This window comes from Schistocerca nitens, chromosome 2 (assembly GCF_023898315.1).
Source record: "Schistocerca nitens isolate TAMUIC-IGC-003100 chromosome 2, iqSchNite1.1, whole genome shotgun sequence".
Taxonomy (NCBI): domain Eukaryota; kingdom Metazoa; phylum Arthropoda; class Insecta; order Orthoptera; family Acrididae; genus Schistocerca; species Schistocerca nitens.
The window spans coordinates 497,582,994-497,605,107 of record NC_064615.1 but is presented as its reverse complement, the minus strand read 5'-3'; the positions used below and the strand labels follow the sequence as shown (position 1 = coordinate 497,605,107).

Below are 22,114 nucleotides of genomic sequence, written 5' to 3'. Positions count from 1 at the left end.
GTGAAACACTCAAAAGTCCTTGTGAAACATTTTAAATATGTTAAAAACAAAGCAAACCTGAAAATAAAGACTATGGAGACACAATCCACTACTGTAACATGAATGAGTGCAGTGAGAAAGAGTTAACTTCATGTGTTAGCAGAGGATACCAAAATCCATCCACATAAACACCAGAGTTAAAACTTTCATCCTGAGAAACATTGATGTTAAAATAATGTCCCGTCCTGTTTGAATGCTGCTATTTGAGATGCATACAGAATGTCTAGTGTAAATCAGCCATAATGGAGGCCATCAGCACAATAGTAGGCCTAACCCACATTTTTGGAAAAAATGAGATATTCACACAGAACATCACTTTATGCGCTAACATTATATCCTACAATCGCCGGACATGTATTCGGACACTATGGACAATGTGGTAGCGTTAGACGTTTATGCACTGTGCAGTGCCATACAAAATGGGGCGCAATAGTGGCCTATGCCACATAGGTCACTATTGTGCCATGTATGCATAACAAGCAGGCCAGTGGGATAGCATACCATATGTCATACAGCACGTGACGGCCGGCAGAGGACATAGCTGCAGTATAGACTCACAGTATTGTGGTCGCACACTGCTGAATGGTCATTAGTCTGTGTGTACCACAGAACGACGTGTGCAGTAGCCCTGGTGATGATGTCGAAGGTGCATTGCGAGATAAGGATAGTGTTACTTTCCCATGGTGGACTCATATGATTTGATATGGACACCGGAGCGGATAAGGAACATTTCCATTTCAGACCTATTTGGATCAGAGACACTAGTGCCGATGCTTCACATGGAATGTGCACCTGGCCGATTCAGCCAGCGTGCAAGTGGTACATAGGATGAGTTACGTGTCATGTTAGCAGAGCCCAGTCTACCCAGTACATCGAAGGATACCGCACCCACTACGTCAACCATGGACTTATTGGAGGGAGATCGTAGTACTGGTACTGTGATTGCACCACAATGAGGAACAAAACAGGTCCGAAATGCTCACCTGTGTGCACAGAACATTCGAAAAGCGGTGGAAAGGGGAAGAATACATTAATATGCAGGGAAATGTAGTGCCAAAGAAATGTCCCACCCTTGGAGCATGCGCGTGTCAGAAGGATTGTTGTTGACATTTTTCACCTGAACACCAGCAACATCTATTTGAGTCATTCTATGCATTAGGTAGTTTCGACTTGCAGCCGCCATGCATTTTTGCTACAGTGAAGGTAGTCCCTACGTCACGACGAGTAACAGCACACCTATACCATTTCCAGAGTGAAAAGGGAGTGGACATGAAGGTGTGTAAAACGTTCTTTAAGAACATTTTGCAGGATTACAAAGTGCAGCACCAGACCCCACCCATCGACAAGTGAGGTACATGCCCTTCTAAAAAACAAAACACCAATAGCAAAGACGGTGTCAGTAGAGAACTTCATAAAATGGTTTCCAGCCCATGGGAGCGATTATGCACGAATAAATGAAACATTGGATCAAAAGTATTTGTCACCAGACCTGAGCATGGGGAAGTTATACCATTTATATAAAGCCGAGCATGATGAGTCTCGTACTACATGTTTGGTCAGTTATTTAATTTGTCCTTTCATCCCCCTGTAAGTGATTCCTGCTGTAAATGTGACCTCTGTAACATCAAACTTGCTGCAGCTGACGCCATGGAAGAGCAGAGTAAATGGGAACGTGAAAGAGAGTTACATCAGCGAAAGGCCAGAGCGTGCGGGCGGGAATGCATCACAGTGCAGCAGAAAGGAGGCACCAGAACAATGATACAACTGTGATTGCCTTTGATTTGATGAGGACTTTACTGACAGATATGTTGCTACAAGTGGCAATTGTCGACATACTGCCTTGGAATACATGACCTGTGTACCAAGAAAGCTACCACGTTTGTATGAAGTGAGGGCGAAGCATCCTGAAGACCGCAAGAAACTGGATCGTGTCTCACGGATTACATTAAACATAATGTCCAAACAAAACGACTGATTATGTACTCGGATCAATGCGGCGGGCAAAATTGGAATATAAAAATGGCGTTCCTGTGTCAATTCATGGTTCTGCATGCAGACTTCACACCGGAAGTAATCCACCGTAAATTCCTAGTCAGTGGGCATACATACCTACCATGTGACCAGGACTTTGGTATCATGGCAAACAACAGGAAATTTCACCCAAACATACACACACCCTCTGACTGGATGAATGTCATTATCACTGCACGAAAACAGCAACACTTCACCGCTATACGTATGACAAAGAATGGTTTCGTGTCCACAGTACATTTAGAGAGAAACATATGTAACCATAAAGTGTCGACACAAAATACCAGGGTGCAATGGTTCCATATTCAGTGGCTTCAGTATAAAGCATCCTCTCCCCAGATCATGTTTTACAAGTACTCCAATGAGCCAGATGTCCTGAATGCTGGCGTCAGTTTTTCTAAATGGGGTTAGAAAGTAATGGAGAGTCTGGACATACTATATCCCAATGGACATGCTATTAACGCATTGAAAAAGACCGATTTAATGACCTCGCAGCAATTCGTAACCCTTGTGTACCATGGTTATTATCGTAACTTGAAGACAACTGCACCATCCCTGCAAATGATGATATGGATGATTAACATTAAAACCTCATGTGTATCTTGTCCAATGTTCGACTACAGTCTAAAGCATGTTTCGTGTATTATGGCCAAGTGCGCTGAAACAATAGTGGCCTAACCCACACAAAAAAGGGTCTAAATACAGTATTACAGTTAACTCCACGTTTAGCCGAGTACCGGACACCATACCACGTTATTTATACCACAATCATTGCTATATGCCACAATCACTACCTTACACATCAATTCTGCAAACGTCAATATCTTCCAGTGGCCATTCCCACAAACCAGTGTGCTGTGGGTTAGGCCACTATAGTGTTGATAGCCTCAATTCTGTTCATAACATTCTCTTTACTTTGTGGCTTCTTTATCACTCTGGATAAGAGTACTCCCTAAAACCTCATAACTTTACCATCTACTCTGTATCTTTAAATAAGGCTGTTTCCAAAATGTGATAATTCATTGACATGGAAGTCTTTCTTTGGCCAAAATTACTCATTTTTTGTTTGAAATTTAAGCTGTGAATGGGATCAGACCTGACACATTTAGTTTAGTAGTTATAAATGTTAGACATGGTGAATGTTTACTGTTATTAATTTTTAGGTACAGCAGAGTAGTTGTTCTTCCATAGGTTGGTTTTGACATCATAATGCTTCACTAAGTATAGTCTTGCTGCAATGGTAGGCTCTTGGCTTGTTTGACGTAAGGTGCAACTTACTTGTCTATTCAGTTTGGAGGTCAGACAAATTGCGATACATGGTATATTGAAAAATGTCATGCAAATAATATTAGAACAAGCTGAGAGGAGGAACCATATACCTTAGCACAATTAATCTCTCTCTGCCTGACCACCAATCAAATAACACCAAGGTGTTGATCAGTTAATATTGTATTTGTAGGAAGATGACCCGGATAAGCAGCGCAAATGGGAAGACCGTGAAATGAAACGCCAAATGAAGAAAAAGGCGCCAAAAATGAAGCAGTTGAAGGTAAAAGCATTGTAATCTTTCTCATTGTGCCCATGTCCCTGATCAGTTCATTTTTTTATGTCACAGTAATAATTTATTTTCAAAGAATATGATCACCATTTTCTTTTGACAGTTATGAGAACACTTCTCCGCCTGGGTTATGCTTTTGTAAGTGAACATTTAGTACTTAACTAAAAAAAGATTTATTTATGAAGAATACCATACATATATTCATTAATTCTTTGTAATAAAGTATTTTCAAATTTTGATACCTACCTTTAGGTCATTTTTTAGAATTAATTGTCATATTTATTATTGTCTTCCAAACAAAATTTTGGAAAATTGTAATTAAAAGTGGATACAGAAAATTAAGCAGCTAGCATACTCATATTTTACAACCTGTATTTATGAAGTGCAATAAATATATTATTTATTGTGTGGTGTATGTGTCTTTATTGCAACATTGTTATTAAAGAATTTTATTTTGGTTAAATATTAAATAGTTGTCATTGTCCTTAAAACATCAATAGTGTAATCTTCATAAAATCAACAGTACATAATGCCAACAGCCCCCTTGTACCTTATTTAACACAAGTAACTCAGATGTGTTAATGCACAACTGTACAGCAAACCCTCATTTGTGTGGGGAATTTTAAGTTAGTGGGTTAAAGTTAGGACAATTTTACTCTCATTTGGCTCCAAGACCCAATTTTCAATCTTTTCTTGCAATAATTTCGACACTGCAGCAAGGATATTTCACCGCATATTGCTAGTCATGTAGGTATGTCAGATCACAAGACTTTCTAATGCCATTCTCTGTTGAAACTGACTACACACAAAAACAATAGATCCAGTACATCCAGAGCTTCTTGCTTTAATCATTGGCTCTGAATTAAAACAAAACCTTAATTTGAGCTTCTGTACCTATTATGTGAGGTATCTGTGATGTTTTAGAGAGTAAACTTTTTACATCTCAGTTTGTTGTATAGTCAAAGTGTTACATGTAATGACTTTAGCCAGAGATGACTGTTTATAAATTATCTTCCAAAAATAAAAAGATTATGACCTACCTCATACTGTCCTCTGAAGTGGAAGGGCACACTGAGGGATATCTAAGGTGAAAGGTTGGGGCACCCTAAAATAAGGTGCTTGCCGTTGTCCCTTCTCCAGCTGTTGAAAATCTTCAAACCTGCATCCCGTATATGTTAAGTGAGTTGTACAGTAGAAACAAAATATGAAGAATGCAGGCTGATCACATAGCTTCCTTTATAGTGACTATCAGTGAAGGTGAAATACATCAAAATGGAAGATCTTAAAATGGGCAAAATTTCTTCAACCATGTTTGAGGTTTCCTGTGGCTGCTTCATTATGAGCAATATACAAAGGCAGGTAGTGAGAACTTGAAATGATTTTCAGATTTCAGTTTCAAGGACCAACTCTCTTCTGTTTTCTTCATATACTAAAATTTGGAGCTCAGTGCCCAGACATCAATTTCTTAAAGCATTAAGTCACAGTTATAAAAATAAAATGAAATAGGGAAAAAAAATGTTTTAGAAGATTTCCGAGCACTATTAATATCTTACTCACTGTCGTTGGTGGCTGAGTGTGTGGCACAGAAGTATTGTAATTGTGAAGTCGTCAGTTTGAACCTCAGTAGTCGCAGCATGTTTTCTTTCTTTTATTTAAACTCTCTATTTATTAACAAATGACAATGTTAATTGACAAATATTGAATCTTAATTTTTTAAATAAAGTTTTTCTTTATGTTAGCTATGTACCAAATAGCAGTGCTGGTTGTGTAAACAATGTTCAGTTATATGATAAATTAGTGCTGCCACCATAGGTATTAAGCAAGAAATAGGAGATGCAGACCAACTATTTAATAAGACTGAGGAAGCAACGTTTGCGTATTTTTGCTGTGTTACATTTATACTGAATAAATGCAGATAGTTCATAGAAGTTTCTACCAGCTGCTACTGTACACTATCATAAATAACCATGGACTATGGTAGTTTTCTTAGTAGCCTTGGTCAGTATATGAGGCGTGTCGCATACCTACTAGTGGCGTTACCCCATTTTGATCTTTTTGTTTTTAATGCAGTTGGTGTCTTGCTGGGTTCCCCTAGAGACCTGAAGTGGTGAATTGTCTCGAAACTCGGTGGGTATATATAAAAAGCCGCCTAACCTACGAAACATTTTTGTTCTACAGAGTTACTTAAATAAACAGTATAACAAAAATTAAATTTTCAATGTTTAATTACACTTTTATTCACAAATTGTTGATTTTCAATGTGAAACAGGGATGTTGGAGGGAGGGAGGGAGAGGGAGAGAGGGAGAGAGAGAGAGAGAGAGAGTGAGTGAAACAGGGATGTTGGAGGGGGGGGGGAGAGAGAGGGGGAGTGAAACAGGGATGTTGGAGGGGGGAGGGAGGGGGGGAGAGGGAGAGAGAGAGAGAGAGAGAGAGAGAGAGAGTGAAACAGGGATGTTGGAGGGGGGAGGGAGGGGGGGAGAGGGAGAGAGAGAGAGAGAGAGAGTGAAACAGGGATGTTGGAGGGGGGAGGGAGGGGGGGAGAGGGAGAGAGAGAGAGAGAGTGAAACAGGGATGTTGGAGGGGGGAGGGAGGGGGGGAGAGGGAGAGAGAGAGAGAGAGTGAAACAGGGATGTTGGAGGGGGGAGGGAGGGGGGGAGAGGGAGAGAGAGAGAGAGAGTGAAACAGGGATGTTGGAGGGGGGAGGGAGGGGGGGGAGAGGGAGAGAGAGAGAGAGAGTGAAACAGGGATGTTGGAGGGGGGAGGGAGGGGGGGGAGAGGGAGAGAGAGTGAAACAGGGATGTTGGAGGGGGGAGAGGGAGAGAGAGTGAAACAGGGATGTTGGAGGGGGGAGGGAGGGGGGGGAGAGGGAGAGAGAGTGAAACAGGGATGTTGGAGGGGGGAGGGAGGGGGGGGAGAGGGAGAGAGAGTGAAACAGGGATGTTGGAGGGGGGAGGGAGGGGGGGAGAGGGAGAGAGAGTGAAACAGGGATGTTGGAGGGGGGAGGGAGGGGGGGAGAGGGAGAGAGAGTGAAACAGGGATGTTGGAGGGGGGAGGGAGGGGGGGAGAGGGAGAGAGAGTGAAACAGGGATGTTGGAGGGGGGAGGGAGGGGGGGAGAGGGAGAGAGAGTGAAACAGGGATGTTGGAGGGGGGAGGGAGGGGGGCGGAGAGAGGAGAGAGAGAGAGAGAGAGAGAGAGAGAGAGAGAGAGAGAGAGAGAGCGCACCTCATGCTCACATGACCACCATCTCCGGCAGCTCAGACTGGAATGCAACTGTCACGTGAATGAATGCAACAACCAAGAGGGGGCAGGGTAGGGAAAGGGATAGCAAGGTACAGGTGGAGGGAGAGAAGAGTGTTGTCTTAAAGAGTGTGCAGGGACTAAATGGAGGCATGAGAAGACTGCCACTAGGCACAGCACTGAGATGCAAGGGGGGTGGGGAGGGAGAGCAGGATGGAGAGCTGAAAAGTAGAGGAGCACAGATGGGGAAGGATGGACAGGTGCATTGACAAAGGGAAGCACACAGTGAGGGGGAGGGGATATGAATAGGGAGGAAGTGATAGGACAGAGGGGTCAAACTGTTGGGTGGAGAGTGTGGACACAGTAATCTTAGGTTAGGGCCGGGATAATTTTGGTAGCAGAGAATGTGTTTTAAGGATAACTCCCATTTGCACAGTTAAGAAAATCTGGTGCTGGAGGGGAGGATCCAAATGGCCTGGATTGTGAAGCAGCCACTGAAATCAAGTGTGTTATGCTCAGCTGGATGTTGTGCCACAGTGTGGTCTACTTTCCTCCTGGTCATCGATTGGCAGTGGAGATTCATCCTTGTGGACAGCTGGTTGGGAGTCACACCAACATAAAAAGCTGTGTGATGGTTACAGCAGAGGTGGTATAGGACAAGGCTACTGTCACAGGCGGCCCGCCCTCTTTTGGAGTAGGATAATCCTGTGACAGGACTGCAACGGGAAGTGCTGGGTGAGTGGATGGGATAGGTTTTGCACCTGGGTCTTCCACAGGGATATGATCCTTGTAGCAAGGGATTGGGACTTTGGCATAAGGATAGACTAGGAAGTTGTGGAGGTGGGGTGGGCAATGTAACACCATTTTAGGAGGGATCGGGAAGGATCTTAGTTAGGATGTCCCTCATTGCAGGGCATGATGATATGTCATCAAAGTCCTGACAAAGGATGTGGTTCAGCTGTTCCAGTCCAGGGTGATGGCTTTCATTGACATGACAACTGCATTCTGGTTCGAGCCACCGGAGGTGGCATCATGTGTATGTGAGGTGTACTAATTTGTTTGGACAAATGTGTACGTGTTTCCTTTTTTGAAGTAAGCTTACGTCAAAAGCTAAATGTGTAACAGTCTTTACAGTGTGCCATCTTAACTATGAGTAGCAATCTATTCCTTCTCCTTATATTGATATCCCAACCTGAAATATCCTTCATTTAATAATTTTGTCATATATTCTTTGAGATTAATGTTAGTCAGTATATTTCCATGTAAAAAAAACTGTGTGTTCGTTTCTATAAGAAAGAGCAATGCTTTCGGTATCTTGTGCAAATGTCACACGAAGAAGCAGCACTGAAATTCTCTATTCACCTATCACCATCCATACACAGATTTCTTGGATTGTTACGCAAATGCAACTACAGTCACACTGACACTTGACAAGAGACCTACCAAAATGACAACAGTTAGACAGATTTGTACCAGAGCATGAGTGAGGAAGGAGGGAAAAAAGTGCTAACAAGTATCATCAAGGGAATTTAAGGCACCAGTTGGCCTAAAACTTCACCAGCAAACTCACCAGATGAATACAACCTAAGAATATATTTGGATCTGTTTGTGTGCTGTTGTTAAATATATACAATAAACACAGGAAGTATGATAAATATGCCAAAATCAGTTGTAATTTTTTTTGAGGAAATTGATTTATTTATTGGCATTTCCGTAAAAGGTGAGTAAGCTGTAAAGTTAGATATGGTAAAATATAGGCAGCAGATTGCAAGAGTCCAGTACAGTCAAAGCTAATTGTCGTTAACAACAGGCAGAGAAACTTTCATGATGTGGGCATTTATCTTTGACTATTCAAGAGAGCCAGACGACAAACTTGATGTACCAGTACTTGCTGTAGGCAGTGGCGGATATATAAGGGGGACCCCCCCCCCCCCTTGCAGGGCCGTCTGCATTGCCCTCAATTAGCCCACACACTATTCGTTCATTTCTTTAATCAGTCAACTTGACTGAATCTAGTTATCAAGTAGTTGTACTTTCGTATGTAGCATCCACTTCTGCGTCATCGTATTTTATACGTTTCTGCCTGGCAAAAACTGATCATAATAATGATGCTATGACATATTGGAAAAGAACTGTCTTTATTCCAACACTGGGCCATGTTACTACTCACACAAGAGCGTTTTGTTGAAGAAAATATTTATCATTTAAAATTCACCATACTTTTGCCCTCACAAAAAATCGGTGCTTAACTGAACTACCATTCTTTGAAGAGAAATCATTCGTTGTGATTAAAAAGAGACTAATGGGGAGATTCTTCAATACAAGGAAATGAGCATAAATGCCCTTAATGACCGTGATACTGTTATGCAAGTGTTGTCTATTTGTCCTAGAGCTCACTATCCAACTTTGCACATGCTGTTCAAAATATATGCTTGTCTACCTGCATCTATTACTACAGTACAAAGAAATTTTTGAAGATTGCTGCGTACAAAGACATGGCTGATATCAACAATGGAGGAGGACCGACTTAATGGCTTAGCTCCGTTGAACACTCACCCTGACATGGATTGCCCTATTGATGATGCAATTAAACAATTTGCCTGGAAGAATAGGCACACAGAAGAAATCATTTAAGGAAGAGAACCACAACTGTAACTTTTTTATATCTTAAGATGGCAGTGTATATGTGTATAGTCAGTTAAAATAAACCTTTCTTAAACTTTGCAAGTGACTTTTATTATTTTTTATTAAGGTAAAAATAAAGATAGCTCAAGATATCTTTAGTGCCTATTCTTAGGTTTTTCTGTACTGCCACTGACTGTAAGATAACTCTGCTAATCATGTTAAATATTTAGCACTGACTTACAGACAGAAGTAACAGCATGAGCAGTCATCTGCCAGTCCAACACTACTTTGTCAAGCCGGTATTCACCAAATGAAGGTCAAATCTATTATGAAGGTAGAAAGTAATAAAATGAATTTCTACGCTTGTTGAAAGATTTGTATTTCATGGTTTCTTTTTTACTGATTTAATTACAGTAAATAACTGTTAGATTAGTTTCAGAATTTAAAAGTGGATGTCAGTTTTCATTTTCTCAGCAAACAATACCTTTATTGATACTTGTGGAAAAGTTGTCGTCAACCCTCCGAAAGATTTTAACATCACACTGCTTTATTGGATATGGTATGCACTTGTCTCCATCAGGTCTTTGAAAGTAACTGCTAGTTATAGGGGAACCTGCATTTTTTGTGTGTACAGTCATTGCCAGAGGTGAAACCAGCAATAAGTGAACCCCTGACCTTTGAATTTTTGGTCTAACCAAGCCAAATAATGGCATTGCAACAGAAGCTAAAATGAATCATATGGGATATTCCATGTAACGTAGGACACACGTACAATATTTAAAAGTTTAAAATTTGGTACTTTTTATACATATTTTTTTGAAAGGGCTTGACTTTCTACTGTATAGCAACAATGGTTTGTGACCCATTATTGCTTTCCCTCCATAATTTGTAGCCATTTTTATAACACCTTATGTTTTTCATGTAATGAGAGTGTGAGTTATTGGAGATTTGGACCTTCATTTCAACTAATTGGCAGGTAAGAATTAGAATATCATTATTTATATTACTATTACATACCCTAATGTATTGCATAAATAATTTAAAACTGAAGTATGGAAATTATAGGTTTGGGTAAACAAAATAATACAATAGCATGAACTTTCATGTAACATGAGTCACTTTCGTGTAATTAAGTTTTTATACAAATAGAGATACTGGAAATAACTTTATCTTGTTTAGTAATTTACTTCTTAATGTGAATGTGGAACTAATATCACTACTAAAAATTTCCCAGTTTCAACCAATATTGTAGAAACAGAAAACATGGGTCACGTAATCTGAGTGACAGTTGTATTATTTTAAGATTAGAAGAAGAGGATGCCCTTAGCAGCAGCAGAAAGACTGAGTAGGAGGAGGGAAAAGTTAAAGAATAAAGGAAAATACGAAGAATGTAAGAAGCAGCATCTGGAAGAAGCTCGAAAAGGGCAGCAGAGGCAGAAACAAAAGTTTCTACATTTAAGTCAACATATGCAACAGCTGTTATTAGAAGAAGAGCTAAAAATAGGGAGAGAGTCAGAAAACACAGGAAACAAGATGTAAGATCAGCAACCTAGTAAAGCAAGTTTGTCACCATATAAGTCACTTAGTGCTGGACAACACCATGGCTCGAATGCTACAATTGCTTACATTAGCAACGTACTTCAATTATACCTGTGAAAATGTGAAGCTAGTTTCAATCTGGTCAGACAGACCTGCCTCACAATTTAAAAACTAATATATTACTGCTGCTGTACCTTAATTTCATAATGTGGAAAACTATTAGAATTTATTTGATACATCCCATGGTAAAAAAGCCATTGATGGAATTGGTGAAGTTGTGGAACAGCTACTGGGGAATGCAGTAAAAAAAAAAAAAAAAAAAAGCGAAAATTCATAGTAGGTGATGCATCAACTTTTGCTCAGGTAGCTGCAAGTACCACAACTATGCAGGTTTTTCATGTGTCTATTCATGAAATTCAAGGAATCAATGTAATACTTAATCTGGCTCAAACACTTTCTTCAGTACCAAACATATAGAGAATTGACTGCTATCACTACAAGAAAGGAATACTACAAACATATCTACTTTCTCCAAACAATTTTGCTGCTGCAGATCATGGTACTGTAGAAACTATAGAAAGTGTGAAAAGTGGAGACTGGTACAAAGTATGATAAGACAGTAAATTCAATGCTGGAGAAGTACATGCAGTTTTTGGAAATTCTTACTTAATCTGTGCAATGGCCTGTAAAATGTGATGAAATTATAAAGAAAATTAATCCACTTGATGTTGTAAATGCAAGAGGATATTTTCAGTTCTCTGACTTTTAATTGAATTTACAGTTCATTTTCCCAGATGTCATACTCTTATAATTTTTCATAGTGTGTGAAATGTTAATGTTAAGTTTACCTTATTTCATATTTTCATATCTCTGCTAGCAGGAAAAAAGTAGCAAGTAACATGAGTTATGTAACATTGAGTCAAACGCCTTTTTCAATGTGTTGTTGTTGTTGTTGTGGTCTTCAGTCCTGAGACTGGTTTGATGCAGCTCTCCATGCTACTCTATCATGAGCAAGCTTCTTCATCTGCCAGTACCTACTGCAACCTACATCCCTCTGAATCTGCTTAGTGTATTCATCTCTTGGTCTCCCTCTACGATTTTTACCCTCCACGCTGCCCTCCAATACTAAACTGGTGATCCCTTGATGCCTCAGAACATGTCTTACCAACCGATCCCGTCTTCTGGTCAAGTTGTGCCACAAGCTTCTCTTCTCCCCAATCCTATTCAATACTTCCTCATTAGTTATATGATCTACCCATCTAATCTTCAGCATTCTTCTGTAGCACCACATTTCGAAAGCTTCTATTCTCTTCTTGTCCAAACTATGTATCGTCCATGTTTCACTTCCATACATGGCTACACTCCATACAAATACTTTCAGAAATGACTTCCTGATACTTAAATCTATACTCGATGTTAACAAATTTCTCTTCTTCAGAAACGCTTTCCTTGCCATTGCCAGTCTACATTTTACATCCTCTCTACTTCGACCATCATCAGTTATTTTGCTCCCCAAATAGCAAAACTCCTTTACTACTTTAAGTGTCTCATTTCCTAATCTAATTCCCTCAGCATCACCCGACTTAATTCGACTACATTCCATTATCCTCGTTTTGCTGTTGTTGATGTTCATCTTATATCCTCCTTTCAAGACACTGTCCATTCCATTCAACTGCTCTTCCAAGTCCTTTGCTGTCTCTGACAGAATTACAATGTCATCGGCGAACCTCAAAGTTTTTATTTCTTCTCCATGGATTTTAATACCTACTCCGAATTTTTCTTTTGTTTCCTTTACTGCTTGCTCAATATACAGATTGAATAACATCGGGGAGAGGCTACAACCCTGTCTTACTCCCTTCCCAACCACTGCTTCCCTTTCATGTCCCTCTACTCTTATAACTGCCATCTGGTTTCTGTACAAATTGTAAATAGCCTTTCGCTCCCTATATTTTACCCCTGCCACCTTCAGAATTTGAAAGAGAGTATTCCAGTCAACATTGTCAAAAGCTTTCTCTAAGTCTACAAATGCTAGAAACGTAGGTTTGCCTTTCCTTAATCTTTCTTCTAAGATAAGTCGTAAGGTCAGTATTGCCTCACGTGTTCCAGTGTTTCTACGGAATCCAAACTGATCTTCCCCGAGGTTGGCTTCTACTAGTTTTTCCATTCGTCTGTAAAGAATTCGTGTTAGTATTTTGCAGCTGTGACTTATTAAACTGATAGTTCGGTAATTTTCACATCTGTCAACACCTGCTTTCTTTGGGATTGGAATTATTATATTCTTCTTGAAGTCTGAGGGTATTTCGCCTGTTTCATACATCGTGCTCACCAGATAGTAGAGTTTTGTCAGGACTGGCTCTCCCAAGGCCGTCAGTGGTTCCAATGGAATGTTGTCTACTCCCGGGGCCTTGTTTCGACTCAGGTCTTTCAGTGCTCTGTCAAACTCTTCACGCAGTATCGTATCTCCCATTTCATCTTCATCTACTTCCTCTTCCATTTCCATAATATTGTCCTGAAGTACATCGCCCTTGTATAGACCCTCTATATACTCCTTCCACCTTACTGCTTTCCCTTCTTTGCTTAGAACTGGGTTTCCATCTGAGCTCTTGATATTCATACAAGTAGTTCTCTTATCTCCAAAGGTCTCTTTAATTGTCCTGTAGGCAGTATCTATCTTACCCCTAGTGAGATAAGCCTCTACATCCTTACATTTGTCCTCTAGCCATCCCTGCTTAGCCATTTTGCACTTCCTGTCGATCTCATTTTTGAGACGTTTGTATTCCTTTTTGCCTGCTTCATTTACTGCATTTTTATATTTCTTCCTTTCATCAATTAAATTCAATATTTCTTCTGTTACGCAAGGATTTCTACTAGCCCTCGTCTTTTTACCTACCTGATCCTCTGCTGCCTTCACTACTTCATCCCTCAAAGCTACCCATTCTTCTTCTACTGTATTTCTTTCCCCCATTCCTGTCAATTGTTCCCTTATGCGCTCCCTGAAACTCTGTACAACCTCTGGTTCTTTCAGTTTATCCAGGTCCCATCTCCTTAAATTCCCACCTTTTTGCAGTTTCTTCAGTTTTAATCTACAGGTCATAACCAATAGATTGTGGTCAGAGTCCACATCTGCCCCTGGAAATGTCTTACAATTTAAAACCTGGTTCCTAAATCTCTGTCTTACCATTATATAATCTATCTGATACCTTTTAGTATCTCCAGGGTTCTTCGATGTATACAACCTTCTTTCATGATTCTTAAACCAAGTGTTAGCTATGATGATGTTGTGCTCTGTGCAAAATTCTACCAGGCGGCTTCCTCTTTCATTTCTTAGCCCCAATCCATATTCACCTACTATGTTTCCTTCTCTCCCTTTCCTTACTCTTGAATTCCAGTCACCCATGACTATTAAATTGTCGTCTCCCTTCACTATCTGAATAATTTCTTTTATTTCATCATACATTTCTTCAATTTCTTCGTCATCTGCAGAGCTAGTTGGCATATAAACTTGTACTACTGTAGTAGGTGTGGACTTCGTATCTATCTTGGCCACAATAATGCGTTCACTATGCTGTTTGTAGTAGCTTACCCGCATTCCTATTTTCCTATTCATTATTGATTTTGTGTTTATAACCCTGTAGTCACCTGACCAGAAGTCTTGTTCCTCCTGCCACCGAACTTCACTAATTCCCACTATATCTAACTTCAACCTATCCATTTCCCTTTTTAAATTTTCTAACCTACCTGCCCGATTAAGGGATCTGACATTCCACGCTCCGATCCGTAGAACGCCAGTTTTCTTTCTCCTGATAACGACATCCTCTTGAGTAGTCCCCGCCCGGAGATCCGAATGGGGGACTATTTTACCTCCGGAATATTTTACCCAAGAGGACGTCATCATCATTTAATCATACAGTAAAGCTGCATGCCCTCAGGAAAAATTATGGCTGTAGTTTTCCCTTGCTTTCAGCCATTCGCAGTACCAGCACAGCAAGGCCATTTTGGTTATTGTTACAAGGCCAGATCAGTCAATCATCCAGACTGTTGCCCTTGCAACTACTGAAAAGGCTGCTGCCCATCTTCAGGAACCACACGTTTGTCTGGCCTCTCAACAGATACCCCTCCGTTGTGGTTGCACCTACGGTACGGCTATCTGTATCGCTGAGGCACGCAAGCCTCCCCACCAACGGCAAGGTCCATGGTTCATGGGGGGGGGGGGGGGCTTTTTCAATATATCACAATATTTCACAGGGTATAAATATTTTTAGAAATTTTTAACTGTCATTTAAATGCCAACCTAATAAACATTTTCTGTGATAAAAACCATACTCCTAATAGTTTGAGGATACCTTTGACCTAAAATGCACATTAGGAATTGTATGTCCCAAATTTGTAACATGAGTCATAACATAAATTACATTCTTGTTCTTTAATTTTAATGCCCTTCCCTGCTTAAACAACACTTCAAAATCTTTGCCTTAATAACACAATTTATAACGATGCTTTACAAAAAAAAAAAAAATGGGTTTATAGATTGATAACATAATAAAACACCGATTATTTCAAAATATAACATGAGTCACCATGGAATGTCCCGTATAACTGCTTTGAATGAATTATTAAATTACATAAATTATGACCGTGTGTGTGTGTGTGTGTGTGTGTGTGTGTGTGTGTCATACACCCATCATTATTATTTTATTATTAATATTATTATCATCATCATCATCATCATCATTATTATTATTATTATTATTCAATGACATGTGAAGATTAATACCTTTATTTGTGCTTATTTACATACAAAGATCAAGAAAAGCCATTTTTTTGCATATCAGTGGCTTCTTTTCAAGATAAATATCAGTTCTATCTATAGGGGCAGACAAGTATATACGCCATACCTTAAAGTTCTTTGTGTGCTCGACTTTGGTGGTCCCACATGTCTGCAATATTAATTTTCTGAGCTATAAATTTCCATTTCGTAGTTGGTCTTCTCAGATTCTCGATTATTTTGCAACAGTCTGAGGTTAAGCATGATAACTGTCTCTGTGAATGGGAAACCTTTGGCGTGTACGAAGTCAGCTATTATGACATTGATTCCAGCAGGACCAGGGCACTGTTTTTCTATCCAAGGCAGTACAGCTCGGTTGCACGGTTCACCGCACGTTTTCTTCAATGTGGATAATGGATTACACAGTACAAACTTTATATTAGGTGTAAGTACACACTGACTAACAAACCCAGACCCTGCAGGACGTCGATTCAGTGTCTCTGTGAGGAAGGTAAGCATCTTCTGTGGGGATGTCGTATCTGGCCAGGGAGTAGGCCAGCGCCGTGCTGGCCAAAACCCTTGCCCTGCAGCATCCCTGTATATTACAATCACTTGGAACCCTTTCTCTCTCATCCAAGAAAGACTAATACTTTTCACATCACTAATAGCTGGACAGATCATGCCATTAAAGACACAATCCAAAAGTGATACAAGCTGACTATGATCTTCAATTGAGAAATTATAAAAATGTTGGAAGTCAAGAATCACCACTTCTCCTTGATGTGTGTCAAGAAATGCACGCACTTCTTGTAACAGCGAACTTATCTCACTGCCGTACAAACCATGTACAAAGTAAAGTTCCTTACAGTTCTTTTTTGTTGCAACTCGCAAATCAAAATACCTGTTACAAAGAGAGAACAAATGTATAGGCCTATATTTTACAAGCCACTACAAATAAATTCTTAGCATGAAACATGACAATTTTAAATCTTTGAATAAAACAGTACCCTGAACCACTGTAAAAAATAAACATAGCCTATATAAATTTGCTCTTATTGCAGAAAAAATATATTTTGCCAAGAAACTTTAGAGATATAACAACTTCCTTTATTCACTGGGAATTTTTAATTAATTTAAAATTATGTGTACTGATGGCGGACCACAGATTATGCTCATAAAAAGTGAGTACTCTAGCAAAAAATTAGGACAAATCATGAATGAGCACAAGAAAAATGTGGATTGCTAATTTTTGCTTCTCAAAGCCAATCAGCAGAACAAATTAATACACTATCTGAAATGGTGGTCCACTTATTCTTCAATGGTATTCAGATGAACAAAGGAGCAATATTTTTAGAAAAAATATAAGTAACTTATCTGACACCCCTTTGGTATCTGTAAACAGTTGTAAACCACAGGCACGCATTATGTTTCACTTTCATTTCTATCTCAAACAATAAATGTACAACACACTTCACATGCAGTCACTCACTTATTTACACAGTGAAGCATATCATTTCAACCTATGATGGAAGACAGTGTGGGTATCTACATGATGTGGGTTGAACAGTAAATAGCACACATGTAACATTAAGGTGCATGGTGGGCAACCAAGTACTACAAATTGCCATGGTCACATTCTACCTGTCCATTCATATAAATGGGAAGTTCAGTAGTTAAAGTCATGGCACAAAAGGCAGTACAAATATATGCTTGTGAGCTATGTTGACACTTTAATATATATTGCTTCCCCTTATAGCAACCGTGCTGTTACAATTTTTCTTGTTGTTGTTGTTGGTATATGCTGGGGCCTACTGGATGTTGACTGGAATAAGTGATCCAAGAAAATGGAGAGATTGAATGAGTACTAGAAGAGAAATTTCTAGATAGTCAGGAACAAGTTATTATGCAGTATTGTGGGAATCTGATTATTTTATTTAAAATACTGACCATTTTAATACACCTTCACTTCAGAATTATGTAGCAGCTATTTCTACACAGGGCACCTTTTAATTTTCTGGCTGAATTGTCTAAAAATAGGCTCATAGCCACTGAGGTCAAAACAACTTTGTTGTTACCGAAAATAACATCTCAGTTTAAAGAATGGGAAAGACACAGTGAAAGATAAATATTATTTAAAGAAAATATGAAAGCAAGTGTTGTCACCTACTTAAAAACATCCAGTGTTTGAAATTACACATTATTACAGAGCTTTACATGTTGTTACATTTGCAGTGATTACCTGATACCATCTTTCAGTTGTTCAGTAAGAGAGGTTTGCTGAGTGACAACCCAGTTGTAAACCAGGAATTTAACAATTGGTCCAAATATCTTCCCCAATCTCCGCACAAGGGGTCCTGAATCCGGGGCAATGGGTGACATTCGAGTAATGGAGCTGCTACCAGAGTCATGAGTACCTGCCAAATAATAACAAATTAACAGAGGTGTTGCCGGAGTTGATAACAGTAACAATCTTAATATTCCTTATCAGCAGAATCAGACTTCATTCAGAGGGTAATACTTGGCTGTTCCGGACATCAATAAATGAAGATATCTTTGATGCCATGACAGAGGGTGGATAGAATATGAAGAAGAAAAAGGAGAATCATTCATCATGTTACAGGCGAAGAAAGTAATGTGAAGTATTCAAAAGGATGAATTCTAAAACTAGCATCTATAGAAAAGATATTTCAGGGGACAGCGCAGTGCTGCTACTACAGAACTCAACCGCATGCTCAAAATAGAGTCCAACGTGTGGAAAGAAATGAACACAAAATATGTATAATGGCAACAGAAGATAATCTACTCATGAGTAGACAGAAGTTAAAAAAATAATGAATAAAATTAAACAACACACATGTGATTGAAGTCTTAACAGGCATGCTGAATGTACCACAGGATAAGTAAGAGTTCAGAAAAATCACCATCTGAGGAAATGATCCTGTGGAATACGTATCACATTAAATGAGTATTATAGTGTGATACACTGCCTCTTCTTGACACCGTAGACTGCTTTTCGGCTGGAAATAGAATATAACAGATTATGTAATCAATGTGATGCACTTTGCAGATTGGCTCTCATTTAAAGTGGTACACAAAATTGAAAAAAATATGCAAACTGGTATGAATACATAGGGCACTTGCATGACTAACAGTCACTGAAGCTGATAAGAATGAGTGACTGAAAAAAACAGATAGGTAACAGAAATCATGTTAATTGCACAGTTTAATAATCAATGCTCTTGCAATACAAAATATCTTCAAAGGAAGAGCAGTTACATTTTGAATGAAAGTACAATGTACGTGGTACAGTTGTGAAAAATATACCAAATGCTATATGAAACACGCAAAATAAAAATTCTGGAACCATCAATTTTCAGCAACGATGAAAAACGTCAGTATGTCAAATTGTATTATTCTTGGGTTTGGAAACTTCACTGGATTTACCAGAACACTATTATACGCTATTTTTATAAACAAATTATAGGTAACCTTCAATGGAAGATTAATACAGCCTACAAAAAAAGTCTAATGTATATTCGCTAGTCATTCACCACTTTCCATACATATTATTCTGAGGAGAAAAAAGTTTATGTACCTGGTATTGCCAGACATATTATCGGCAAATTTTGCAACTCTTCTGGGAGGTCTGACATCCAATTCTCTAAATCGAGAATGACCGGACTAGTAGCTGTGTCCGAATCGCCGTATTTTTCTTTGATCATTCTCGTGTTTCTCCTCAGCCGACACTTTCTCAAGGTATAATAAATTTTAAAACGTTAGTTAAGTAACGCAGAATTCGCCATTATGCCCTATTTACTATGATGGTAAATTTCTTGACGAACTTTTATTTTTACGGGAATGAGATCCATGACTCCTTACACTGTACGCAATTTTGTAAGTGTGACGGACTACATCAATATCATACATCGCATTGACTACTGTTTACATGTCGAATGCGATGCAAAGCCTCTAACAAACACACCAAATTCCCACAGGCATCACGATTTCATGCACTTGCGGGTACTCAACCCGCAGAGCAATTGCGAATCAAGAAATTCAAGCGTCTAATTTTTGGCATGTTGCCAACATTGAGAATTCATTGGGATTTCCCTGTTTGTGATTTAATTCTGGTGATTACATTGTAAAGTGCATTAATAGAAAATCCTTAACAATATCATTTTTGACAATTTTCCTGTAAAATTCATCGACGGAAGTCTCTAATCAAAATTTGGATTTTCAACATATTAACTTTTCCCAGGAGATAACAAACTAGCACCCCCGTGTGAAGTTTCCCGCTTGGATTATAGGCAAAAATAAAAGAACGTCGACGGTAAGGCAGTATTTCGCAAACAAAACGTCTGGTGTTCACATGGAAGTGTAATAGGTGTTTAGTGGTAATGCATAATGTTACAATTTATTCCATGGCTCCATAATGAACTGTAGTTGCTGTGACACTGCAGTTAAGTTATGCTCTTACATGGGCAGTTCAAAGAACAGCAGCAGGATGTGTCTACTCGAAATTAAGCAAGATTTCAACAAAAGGAAGGAAACAGAAATATTTCGATTAATACACAACGTATCTCATTTGTTAGATTTGAACTCTTCAGTTTTCGTAAATATATAGGACTATTTTCCAAAATTACTAGTTCGCATCCCGAATACATCACCCACTAAGGTTTCTGCAGTAATCACTGCTGTGCTAATTGTGTTTTGTTTTCCCGCACTTTTAACTGGACCCTTCGACCATAGATACTATTTATGGTCGAAGACTGGACCCGTAGACCATAAAACTCTGTGTCAATCACGAATTCGTCAGAGGGTTATCTTGGGCAGAGATATCTGTGGGTGAGATGAATGCCTCCGAGCTATAACGCGTACCGGTAACCTGTTGCACATTTGTTTACATATACACATTTCCACGCAAGTCTGTGAATCTTTTAATCAGTTCTTTTATAAGCCGGTCTCTAATTATCGTAGAAAGTTCTTCTTCAGCCTCAGTCTTACTTAATATAGATCAACCGAACTCGATAGCACTCGTTTAGAATGGTCTCTGTATTATGTGAAAGTGGGATATGTAAGGGAGGAATGGTCCACTGGTTCACCAGATGTCCACGTCTTACACCCACCAAAAAACTTTTTCCCTATGGAGTTATTTAAAACAATTGTATATGTACAAAACTAGGTAATCCTGTGGTCTGAACTGTAGGGGTCGTAATTTTGAGCAAACGCTAGGTGATGCAGTCAATAGAGCACTATTACCTACTGGTAATACTAGTCTAATCCTAGTCCACCCCAGCTCCTTAGCGTATGAAGTAATAATAACAGAAACAAAGTTATCTTTGGGAACGAGGGTGCAAGCATGAGATATCCAAGGTAATGCACCAATAATAAGAAAAAACGTAACAAAAGAAGACAATACGGAACCTACATGGGACTTGAACTCGTGGCCAGGGGCGCTGGGGCCACCCAAATGCAAGATTTGCATACAGTGAGTACCGTAACTAATTGCGAAAACTGGCACGGGTGAAAGTGTACGAACGAAACGAGGGAGTGGGGGGTGGCACCAAATGGTAAGTCGCTTGAATGGAAAAATGTTATCAAACCGTCTCTGCACGAACTCCATTGTCCTCGCGATCTGTTCACCAAGGTATTTTTGGTACACATCGCTGTCAAAATGCTGCTGCGATACCTGGCTTTCGGTAGGCAAATCCTGATAATACGGATCGAGTCAGTTTGAATGAGAGGCAGCTCCAGGATTCATTTCTGGGGTGGTCAAAGTTTTTTAAAGTCTCACTCCCTGCGCTCTCTTCCTTCAATATAACATGGCATCACCCCCACTTTGAATGTCCCACAGATGCTTATAATGATAATAATAACAATGTGAGGACATAATTTTTTTGTGTAATTATACTAATAACAATTTGTTTACATTGCCTTGGCGTACCTTACAAGAAGTAGTAATTCAGAGAAACATAGCAATTGAAAAGCATTTGTCCAAAAATTTGAAAAGTTTGAGTGGTGTATAATAGATTTCATATTTATAATAACAACACACTCAACTTAGACAATATATTTACACAATATACAATCGATATGTGCATTCACAGTTATCAGTACTTCACGTAGTATCAACTTCCAACTTATACTCGGTGCATTACCTTATAGTGTGTGGCGTAGGGTACGTTTGGTACCACTATCATTTGCACCTTCTCTGTTCTATTTGCAAACAGTTTGTGGGAAGAGCAGCTGTTGTTAACCCCCCCCCCCCCCCCCCAAGGTCGAGACACACATGTTCGAGCTTTGTCCACACCCAGATAC

The 22,114-nt window shown here is 39.4% G+C and overlaps 2 protein-coding genes across 2 annotated transcripts in view; one reads left to right on the top strand and one right to left on the bottom strand.

The window, feature by feature from the left end:
• The window catches only part of LOC126236463 (PAT complex subunit CCDC47), a 73,737-nt gene extending 70,017 nt beyond the window's left edge, over nucleotides 1-3,720 (top strand). The window contains 1 exon segment of the mRNA XM_049945782.1: nucleotides 3,530-3,720. Coding sequence (XP_049801739.1) covers nucleotides 3,530-3,634 — 105 coding nt within the window. The 3' untranslated portion in view covers nucleotides 3,635-3,720.
• Nucleotides 3,721-15,792: 12,072 nt separating this feature from the next.
• On the bottom strand, nucleotides 15,793-19,865 carry LOC126234465 (PI-PLC X domain-containing protein 3). Its single transcript, XM_049943157.1, has 3 exons — nucleotides 19,392-19,865; nucleotides 18,036-18,210; nucleotides 15,793-16,697 (listed from the first exon to the last, which is right to left on the bottom strand). The coding sequence occupies exons 1-3, from the start codon at nucleotides 19,516-19,518 to the stop codon at nucleotides 15,977-15,979; spliced, it is 1,023 nt and encodes a 340-aa protein (XP_049799114.1). The 5' UTR covers nucleotides 19,519-19,865; the 3' UTR covers nucleotides 15,793-15,976.
• Nucleotides 19,866-22,114: the final 2,249 nt, after the last annotated feature.

Coding starts and splice junctions, on each gene's coding strand:
- LOC126234465 (XM_049943157.1), bottom strand. CDS start 19,518: ATGATCAAAGAAAAATACGGCGATTCGGACACAGCTACTAGTCCGGTC. Junction 18,211..19,391: donor AATATGTCTGGCAATACCAG/GTACATAAACTT, acceptor ATTATTTGGCAG/GTACTCATGACTCTGGTAGC. Junction 16,698..18,035: donor CAACTGAAAGATGGTATCAG/GTAATCACTGCA, acceptor TCTTTGTAACAG/GTATTTTGATTTGCGAGTTG.